Genomic DNA, 9,920 nt, shown 5'->3' on the forward strand with positions numbered 1-9,920 from the left:
ATGGGGCCAGAGGGGGTGAATAGGGCAAATCTGATTTCACCCTCCTGCCCCCAATGCACCAGCCCCTCGGCTGCCCCCAGCGCTGGGGGTGCTGCCGGGGTGGGGGTGGGGCTCGCTGGCTCCCCCAGTCAGTGCCACCCCCCACCCTGGGCACTGAAATTCCCCAGTTACACTGGGAAAGAACTTCCCTGTCACGCCCCCCATCCCCCTCCCAGCGCCAGACGAGGGGTCCCCCCATAACCCGCCCCCCCCCACCCCCAGAGGGGCCGTGTCCTGCGCCGGGCGAGGGGTCCCCATATAACCTGCCCCTGCCCCACCCCAGAGGTGCTGTGTCCTGCGCCCGGGGAGGGTTCCCCCCATAACCCGCCCCACCCAAGGGGCCGTGTCCTGCACCGGGCGAGGGGTCCCTGTATAACCGGCCCCCCATGCCCTACCCCACAGGGGCTGCGTCTCCAGTGTGGGCATCTCCTCCCTGATCCCCTCTGAGCCCCCACGTCCCTGACTGCCCCCCAGCCCCCCCTTTGTCCAGAAGAACCCCCAGGGGGGTCCCAGCCCCGTCTCTGGCTCGAGGTTAGTTTCTAGCGTGTGTGTCGCGGGAGGGGAGAGGGGAAACGAATGGGAGATATAATTATTAATATATAACCGGGGTGCGGGGAGGGGGCTCTGTGGGGGGGCAGCCCCCCCACTCCGAGACTGTTCCCCCGCCCCCACCGCAGCCTGAACGTTAATATATATGTAAATATCTGTCGCCTTTTAACCGCCTTTGATACTTCAATAAACTCCCCGATTAATTCTTTTAACCTGAGTGGGGGCAGAGACCTGGTCTGTGGGGTCCGTCCCGGGGGGCCCCCCTGTCCCCCCCCTTCAGAAAGTGTCAATCAGGGGCCTAAAAGTCACAGCTTTGGTTGAGTGAGATCCCGGGATTCTTCGAGGCAAAATCCCAAGGGGGCTGAAGAAAAATCACCCCCCCCCCCCCCGCAATCACAGGACCTCCCTCCAGACTCGCGGCTGAGAACAGGAGCAGTGGGACCCACACCCCCGCAACCTCCCCATGGCTGGGGCACAGGGCAGGGCCCCAGATAGCAAGGGGCGGGGGCTGGGAGCCAGGACACCTGGGTTCTCTCCCCAGCTCTGGGATGGGAGTGCGGGGGGGGGGGGGGGGGGGCTGGGAGCCAGGACTCCTGGGATCTCTCCCCTGCTCTGGGAGGGGAGTGGGGTTTAGGGGCAATGACAGACTCCAAGCCCTGCTGGTGCCCCTCAATCCCGCCCCCCAGCCCCATGGCAGGGGGGAGGTTATTCAAACGGCAGCACTCGCGTCCAGAGTTTTAAAGTATCATTTTAATCCCGTTTAAGCTGGGGGGCTGGCCCATGCTCCCCCCCCATTTAAAGGGCCAGCCCCCCCCCCGAACTACAATACCCAGATGTTAAGCAATAGCCCTAAGAACTCAACCCCCCCACCCCCGCCCGGAAATAACACTACAGCCCCCGGCCCCACAAGGATTTACACACGCAGGGGAGATGAAAGCAAAGGGGTGAGAGCAGATTGCAGGGAATCGGCATTGGGGGGTCCCCCAAACTGGGACCAGGCTGCCCTAGCCCCTCCCCCAGCACATTGATTACAGGCTCCCCATTAAAAAAGCAAATTAACTCAGTTTAGCTGTTGGGGGGGGAACCAGGCCTCTGGAGATTGGGGGGTCTCTGGACTGGTGACCCCTGCAGAGTGAATTTGGGGGTGGCGGGAGGTTTGCATTTTGGGAGGGTTCCATGAACAGCACCCCCATTACAAAACTGGGGGGTGGCTCCCAGCCCCCGAAAATCAGAGCCCCCAAAAGTGACCACCCGGGGGGGGGCTCCTGAACTTCATGGGGAGCTGGGCTGGTCACACTGCCCCAGCCCCCCCCAAGATCCACCCCACCCCCAAAATAATGATATCAGCCCCCTCCATCCAGAGCATCCCCCCCCCCCCCACTAGCTCTATCTGCATCAACGAAGTATAGAAACCGCCCCATAACAATCCCCCCCTCAGAAAACGCAGCTGAGCCCCCAATAATTTCCTGCCCCCCATAACCCCGCCCCTCCCCCCCGCTGATTACAGAAGTGGCTGAATCTCGTCGGCGACGGCTGGTGCGGTTCTGCCTGGGGGGGGAGAAGAGAGATTTCAATGGGGGGGTGAGAAATCGGGGTCCCGTGGGGGGGGGGCTGCAGTCCCCAAAGGATCATGGGAGGAGCGAATCCCGTACCTGTTCCGGGCGGCAGGGCCCAGCTCACAGCACCAGGGGCTGCTGGTCCCCCGCGGCCGAGGGCACCGACTCCAGGCTGCCTTTGTAGATCGGGGTGCGCTGGCCGGGCTCCTCCCTGAACGGGGGACAGACAGCCCGGGTGAGTGACACCCCCAAACCCAGCCCCCGGGATCCCATTCCCCATTCCACCTTCCCTGCAGGGAGACCCCCATTAGCTCCCCCCGCGCCCCCCAAATCTTCCTGGGACCAAACTGGGGGAGGGGAAATGAAGAGCGAAGAACCCCCCCCGTGAACCCCCAGATCCCCCCCCGTCCCTTCGCCACGAACTACTGAGGCGCCGAAGTCGGGCACCAACAGCCGGGGATTCAATAAATCAAAGGGCCCGAAGAGATGGGGAGATTCAGCCCCATGTCACATTCCCTGTCCCCCTCCCCCCCCCAGCCCCCGCTATGGGGCTGGATCAGACCTGGCGCCCCCTGGAGGACACACCCCGGGCCCGGCCCCGTGGGCGGATCTGGCCCGGCGCCCCCTGGTGGACAGACCCCGCGCCCGGCCCTGTGGGCAGATCTGGCCCGGCGCCCCCTGGTGGACAGACCCCCGCGCCCGGCCCCGTGGGCGGATCTGGCCCGGCGCCCCCTGGTGGACAGACCCCGCACCCGGCCCCGTGGGCAGATCAGTCCCGGCGCCCCCTGGTGGACAGACCCCGCACCCAGCCCCGTGGGTGGATCTGGCCCGGCCCCGTGGGCGGATCTGGCCTGGCGCCCCCTGGTGGACAGACCCCGCGCCCGGCCCCACACCCGGCCCCCCCCGACTCACCCGGCTGGGATCTTGGCGGCCTGGCGGCGCCGCAGGACGAAGACGCCGAGCGCCAGCACCAGCAGCAGGAGCAGCAGGGCCGGCAGCCCCACGGCCACCAGCAGCATGGGGGGGCTCAGGTCCAGGCCCGGCTCTGGGGGCAGAGAGAGGGGTCAGCGTGGGGCGGGCGAGACAGAGCCCGCGGGGGGGGGGGGCGTGGCGGGGGGACCCCCCCGACTCACCCAGCCGGTAGCTGCTCTGCGCCCCCTCCACGTCCAGCCGCACGGCCCGGCTGCGCGCCAGGTGGGGCAGGCTGGGGTGCTGGGCCCGGCACACGTAGGTCCCGGCCTGCTCCCGGCTCACGTGGGGCAGGGTCAGCGTGCTGGACGCCACCACCCAGTCGTCCCCCTGCAATGAGGACAGCCGCTTAGGGGGCAGGGACATACACGGCACCCCTGCTGACCCCCTGCCCCACGGTGCTCCCTACTGAGCCCCCCGTTCCCTGCCCCACAGCGTCCCTGCTGACCCTCCGCCCGCTCCCTGCCCCACAGTGCCCCCTGCTGACCCTCCACCCCGCTCCCTGCCCCACAGCACCCCTGCTGACCCCCTGCCCCACGGTGCTCCCTACTGAGCCCCCCGTTCCCTGCCCCACAGCGTCCCTGCTGACCCTCCGCCCGCTCCCTGCCCCACAGTGCCCCCTGCTGATCCTCCACCCCGGACCCTGCCCCACAGCACCCCTGCTGACTCCCTGCCCCACGGTGCTCCCTACTGAGCCCCCCGTTCCCTGCCCCACGGCGTCCCTGCTGACCCTCCACCCGCTCCCTGCCCCACAGTGCCCCCTGCTGACCCTCCACCCCGGTCCCTGCCCCACGGCACCCGTTGACTCCCTGCCCCATGGTGTTCCCTACTGAGCCCCCCGTTCCCTGCCCCACAGCGCCCCCTGCTGAGCCCCCCGCTTCCTGCCCGCTGGCACCCTCCTGCTGGGTCTACTGTGTGACACCCCACATCCATCCTTGATATTTTGGGGGTATGATCCCCCCCCATTGCTTGGGGGGTCTGCCCAGCCCCTCACCTGGCGGCTCCACTCATACTGGGGGGGCTGGGAGGCGTCAGCCGAGCACTGCAGCTCCAGGTCCTCGCCCTCCAGCACGGCCACGGCGTCGCCCACGGTCCCGCACCACGTGTGGGCACGGGTCACGAAGACGCTCCGCAGATCTGGGGGGGGGGACACGTTGCATCAGACCCCGCTGGCGCCGTGCCGCGAAATCCTTGATCCCTCCCACCCACCAGCTGGCGGAGAGTTAACCACCCTCCTGCCCCAGGGTTACAATTGGGGTGTCCCTCTGTACCCCACTTCTAGCTGTGGGGAGCAGACACCCCGCATCAAACTGCCCCCTCCACGCTGGGCATTGTACCCCTCTCCCACCTACCCCATACACGCACCCCCAAACTGATGCCATTTCCCCACTCTGGGCTCCCTGCTGCACCCGTGACCCCCCCCGTCCATCTCCTCCCACCCAGCCTGGGGGGGGCAAGGGGCAAATTGGGGGGGTGTTATGCTCAAATATAACCGGGGTAACCCCCCATGGCCCCCCAAGAGACAGACACGTGTGTCCCCCAGATTCATTTGTGTAACGAGGGGCCAGGTCTCAGCGACAGCGGGTGGATCTGGGGGACAGGGCCCCCCAGCCCGGGCGTAGGGGCCCCGGGGCGGGCGCCACCCACACTCCACGTGCAGGCGGAGCTCGGCGGAGGCCGTGGCGTTGCCGGTGCTGTTGGCGGCCACGCAGCGGTAGGCCCCGGCGTGCCAGGACTGCAGGGCGCTGATGGCCAGCAGGAGGCGCCCGTCCGCCCGCGTCACGTTCACGTCGAAGAACCAGCAGCGGAGCCGGTCGGGATTGTCCAGGGAGACCCAGGAGTGGAGCCACTGCGGAGAGACGCCCCGGTGTCACCGTTAAACCCCGACAGGCTGTCCCCCATGGACCCCCGGCCTGCCCCATGGCGCCCCCTGGACCCCCAGCTTGTCCCACGGTGCCCCCATGGACCCCCGCCCTGCCCCACGGCGCCCCCTGGACCCCCAGCTTGTCTCACGGCGCCCCCTGGACCCCCAGCTTGTCCCACGGTGCCCCCATGGACCCCTGCCCTGCCCCACGGCGTCCCCTGGACCCCCAGCTTGTCCCACGGTGCCCCCATGGACCCCCGGCCTGCCCCACGGCGCCCCCTGGACCCCCAGCTTGTCCCACGGTGCCCCCATGGACCCCTGGCCTGCCCCACGGTGCCCCCTGGACCCCCAGCTTGTCCCACGGTGCCCCCATGGACCCCCGCCCTGCCCCACGGTGCCCCCATGAACCCCCTGCCTGCTCCACAGACCCCCTGCTCCCCATGGCATGGACCCCCGGCCTGCCCCACGGCACCCCCTAGACCCCCAGCTTGTCCCACGGTGCCCCCATGGACCCCCTGCCTGCTCCACGGACCCCCTGCCCTCCGTGGCATGGACCCCCGGCCTGCCCCACGGTGCCCCCTACAGACCCCCCTGCCTTGCCCCCCGTGGCACAGACCCCGGGCCTGCTGACCCCCCGCCACACCCCCTGCAGCTTGGCACCCCTTAGTGTTGGGTGAGGGGCAGGTTCGTCCCTGGCGGGGCAGGGCTGGAGGGGGGGGGGGGCATCCTGACCCGACTGTATTTCTGGAAGGTGAATTGGCTCATGTCAGCTCCGGCCTCGTCCGTCAGACACTCCAGGGTCACGTAGCTGCCCTCCAGGATCGGGCCCTCTTGGTCAATCAGGCGGACGGTGGGTATCTCTGGAACAGTCCATGGGGCACAGTCTAAGTGCCCCCCAGAGGGGAAAGGCCCCATTCCCAACCCCCCCGGGGACGGCCAGTCCCCGCCCTGGGGCCGAGGGGGAAAAGCCGGCGCCCCCTAGACGGGACAGGCCCCATGTCCCGTTCCAAACCCCCCGGGGACAGCCAGTCCCCGCCCTGGGGCCGGATGAGAGCCGGCGCCCCCTAGAGGGGACAGGCCCCATGTCCCGTTCCCCACCCCCCGGGGACAGCCAGTCCCCGCCCTGGGGCTGAGGGGGGAAAGCCAGCATCCCCTAGAGGGGACAGACCCCATGTCTCGTTCCCAACCCCCCGGGGACAGCCAGTCCCCGCCCTGGGGCCGAGGGGGGAAAGCCAGCACCCCCTAGACGGGACAGACCCCATGTCCCGTTCCCCACCCCCCGGGGACAGCCAGTCCCCGCCCTGGGGCCGAGGGGGAAAAGCCAGCACCCCCTAGAGGGGACAGGCCCCATGTCCCGTTCCCAACCCCCCGGGGACAGCCAGTCCCCGCCCTGGGGCCGAGGGGGGAAAGCCAGCACCCCCTAGAGGGGACAGGCCCCATGTCCCGTTCCCAACCCCCTGGGGACAGCCAGTTCCCGCCCTGGGGCCGAGGGGGGAAAGCCAGCACCCCCTAGAGGGGACAGGCCCCATGTCCCGTTCCCAACCCCCCGGGGACAGCCAGTCCCCGCCCTGGGGCCGAGGGGGGAAAGCCAGCACCCCCTAGAGGGGACAGCTCCCCCAACCCTGCTGCCCCCAAGCGCGGTGGGCTCGCCTGCCCCGACCGAGCCCGTTTGGTAGCACAGGCCTAACGGGGCAGGTGTTGGGGGGAAGGAGCCCCAGCCCCCCGCGGGGAAGGGAGGCCGCAGATGGGGCGCGGCTCTGCCCCACTCACCCCCGTGGGCCCAGCGCAGGGCGAGGGCGGCGAGCAGGAGCAGGGGGCCTGGCAGGGCCATGGCAGCAGGCTCCGGCAGACTCTGGCCTCCGGCTTCCGTGTTTGCAGCAGAAGCAGGAAGGCCGGGGGGGGAGCCGGGGTTCCGCCTGCCTCGAACCCTGCCCCCAGTGCACCTGCGGGGGGGGGGACCGAGCAGAGACGCAGGGCCCAGGCCCCTCCCGGGGGCGGAAAGTCAATAAAAAACCGCCTGTAACTGACTCCCAGCAACTGCACGCGATGGTGCAATTCCAACACACAACATTTGTGTGTGGGGGGGGGGGAGCCCAGGGCTGGGCTGGCAGGGGCTGCGGGTCGGGAGTGAGGGGCACCGGCAGAGCTGGGGGGGGGGGGCTGCAGGTCGGGAGTGAGGGGCACCGGCAGAGCTGGGGGGGGGGCTGCAGGTCGGGAGTGAGGGGCACCGGCAGAGCTGGGGGGGGCTGCAGGTCGGGAGTGAGGGGCACCGGCAGGGCTGGGGGGGGGGCACCGGCTGACCCAGGCATTTGGGGCAATCCTAGGACCCCCCCCCCATGGGAATTTCTGTGCCGGGGTGACCCAGGGGAAGCCGCTGCTGCAAAAATCCCCCCCCCGTGGGGAAGGGGAAGCGGCAGCTGCGGTCACCTCCTGCTGAGAAGTGGGGGGGGGGGTGCGTGTGTAAATCATCCCCTCCCCCCAGCCACCTCCGTCGCGGGCGGGGCCCCGGCTGGGCCGGTCCGGCCGGTTCCGGGCCCCACGGGGAGCGTTGGGGGCGGGGCGCTGGGGGGGGGCTGCGGGGAGAGTCCGGACAAGTCGGGAGATGTTCAAACAAGAGACTGGGGGGGCGCTGGCCTGGGGAGTATCGGGCGGGGGGGGGCTGAGCTGGGGGGCGCCGGGGGCTGAGCGAGAGGGGGGGCAGGGAGACACCAGGCGGGGGGGGGCTGAGCTGGGGGGCGCCGGGCGGGCGGGGCAGGGAGACACCAGGCGGGGGTCGCCGGGCCGGGGGGGGCTGAGCTGGGGGGCGCCGGGCGGGCGGGGCAGGGAGAGGGGACTGGACACCCAGCTATTGGGGGGTTTCTATCTGCAACTCCCGCCCCCCCGATTTCACACTCGCTCTCGGGGCACCTAGTGGGGCACAGGGACCGGGGGGCGGGGCCTGAGGAGGGGACACTCTCAAGACCCCCCCCCGCCCGTTGCGGGTCCCTGGAACGTCGCCCCCCGCCCGCTGATTGGCTGAGCGCCCTTCCGCTCGGAAACAGTGTAACAATGGGGGCCAGGTGACCCCCCCCCCCGCCGGGATGAGGTCATGCCCCGCCCTAGGGCCCCGCCCCCGCCTTAAAGTGACAAGAGCAAAGAGGGGAAGGGGGGAGGTTCCCATGGGGCTGGGGAAGAGGCTGGTGGTTGGGGGGGGGCTGGGAGCCAGGACTCCTGGGTTCTCTCTCTGGCTCTGAGGGGGGAGTGGGGGCTGGTGCTTAGAGCAGGGGGGGCTGGGAGCCAGGATGTCTGGGTTCTCTCCCCAGCTCTGGGAGGGGAGTGGGGGCTGGTGGGTTAGAGCAGGAGGGGCTGGGAGCCAGGACTCCTGGGTTCTCTCCCCAGCTCTGGGAGGGGAGTGGGGGCTGGTGGTTAGAGCAGGAGGGGCTGGGAGCCAGGACTCCTGGGTTCTCTCCCCAGCTCTGGGAGGGGAGTGGGGGCTGGTGGGTTAGAGCACGAGGGCTGGGAGCCTGGGTTCTCTCCCCAGCTCTGAGGGGGGAGTGGGGTCAAGGGGTTAGAGCTGGGCTAAATTAACAGATTGGGGACTTTCTCCATCCCCTGGCAAACTGTCATGTTTCTGTTAAACGCCCCCGCGCCCCACCCCAGAGGTGGCTGCATCTCGGCTCTGTACGTTTCCCTGGGATCGTGAGGCAGGAGAGAGCTGTGGGAATGTTTGTCTCGGTTATGAAGACAAACGCCTGGACATCTAATGAGTGAAGCTCATCTCCGGTCTCCTCCGCGTCATGCCTCATCAGCGGCCGCTTACAGCCCGGCCGAGGAATTGATCGTTTACGGCTAATAGAGCAAATGGGAAATTAAAAGCTGATGCATGGAGTGGATTGAAGTGTCGCTGGGCTGGAGCCCGGGCTCCCCATACGCTGCCCTGCGGCAGGGACCCCCCCCAGGATCTCCCTGGCGAGTGGGAAGGGGAAGGCCGGAGCTGGGTAGATGCAGGGCCGGATTAACCCTTTGTGGACCTGGCACCACACATATTTCTGGGCCCCCCGCTCCATGGGGCAATGGAGCCTGGTGTGGGGATGTTGGTCCCCAGAGCGAGGGGCTGGCCAGAAGCAATGGGGCGGGGGGGGGGTGGCCCCACTCTGCCCAGCCCAGCCCAGCCCAGCCCAGGGCACTAGTCACAAACCGGCAGTTGTCAGACGCACACTGGCCCACCCAGCCCTGTGCTGCCAGCCTGCCCTTCCCGTCGGGGGCGGGCCCATGCCGCACCACACAGCCCCCCCCCCACCGGAACGCCCCCCAAATTCCCTATAGCCAGAGCTCCCCCAGACCCACTATGCCCAGTACCCCCGCCCCCCCACCCACAAATGCACAGCACCTTGCACAACACCACCCCTGCCCTGCACCCCCTGCCCACAGCCCCACCACAACTGCCCAGCACCCCCCACAGAACCCCCACTCCCTAGTGCCCCAACACCCAGATCTCCCCCCCCCAGCCCAGCACCCCCCAGAGACCCACTCCCCACCCCCTGCTGCCCGGCCGCACGCACCGGCCCTGCTGGGAGGCGACTGTCTGTCGGGCTGAGCCGGCAGCGCAGCCAGGGCTGGTCCTGGGGCCGGGAATCGCTCCGGCCCCTCGGGAGTGGTGTGATCAGCCAGGCCAGGGCCTGCCCCACCGGGCGCCCTCAGGCCCCACCTGCCAGGAGGGGCCCAGCCAAGCCCCCCGCACTGTCAACCCCATCCCCGGCTGAGACCGGCCAGGCTTCTGCCCCAGTCCCAGTCGGCTCAGCTCCGGGGAGCCAGGCAGGGCCCCATGGGGGTGGGAAGCAGAGACTGCCCAGAGCCGGAGGGGCACTGGGTCCGGCCAGGGGGCGGAGAGGAGCAAGGATGAATGGACTGTAAGGTGGATAGAAAGCTGGCTAGATCGTTGGGCTCAACGGGTAGTGATCAAT

At 69.0% G+C, this 9,920-nt stretch overlaps 1 protein-coding gene across 1 annotated transcript; it reads right to left on the reverse strand.

Moving 5' to 3' along the window:
- Positions 1–1,318: 1,318 nt before the first annotated feature.
- On the reverse strand, positions 1,319–7,039 carry LOC101936242 (cell surface glycoprotein MUC18-like). The gene is made up of 8 exons (XM_065573625.1): positions 6,748–7,039; positions 5,710–5,837; positions 4,761–4,962; positions 4,108–4,250; positions 3,278–3,443; positions 3,057–3,189; positions 2,241–2,355; positions 1,319–2,136 (listed from the first exon to the last, which is right to left on the reverse strand). Exons 1-7 carry the CDS (start codon positions 6,806–6,808, stop codon positions 2,265–2,267), a joined length of 924 nt encoding a protein of 307 aa, XP_065429697.1. The 5' UTR covers positions 6,809–7,039; the 3' UTR covers positions 1,319–2,136; positions 2,241–2,264.
- Between the last annotated feature and the right edge of the window lie 2,881 nt (positions 7,040–9,920).

This window comes from Chrysemys picta, chromosome 20 (genome assembly GCF_011386835.1).
Source record: "Chrysemys picta bellii isolate R12L10 chromosome 20, ASM1138683v2, whole genome shotgun sequence".
In the NCBI taxonomy this organism is placed as follows: domain Eukaryota; kingdom Metazoa; phylum Chordata; order Testudines; family Emydidae; genus Chrysemys; species Chrysemys picta.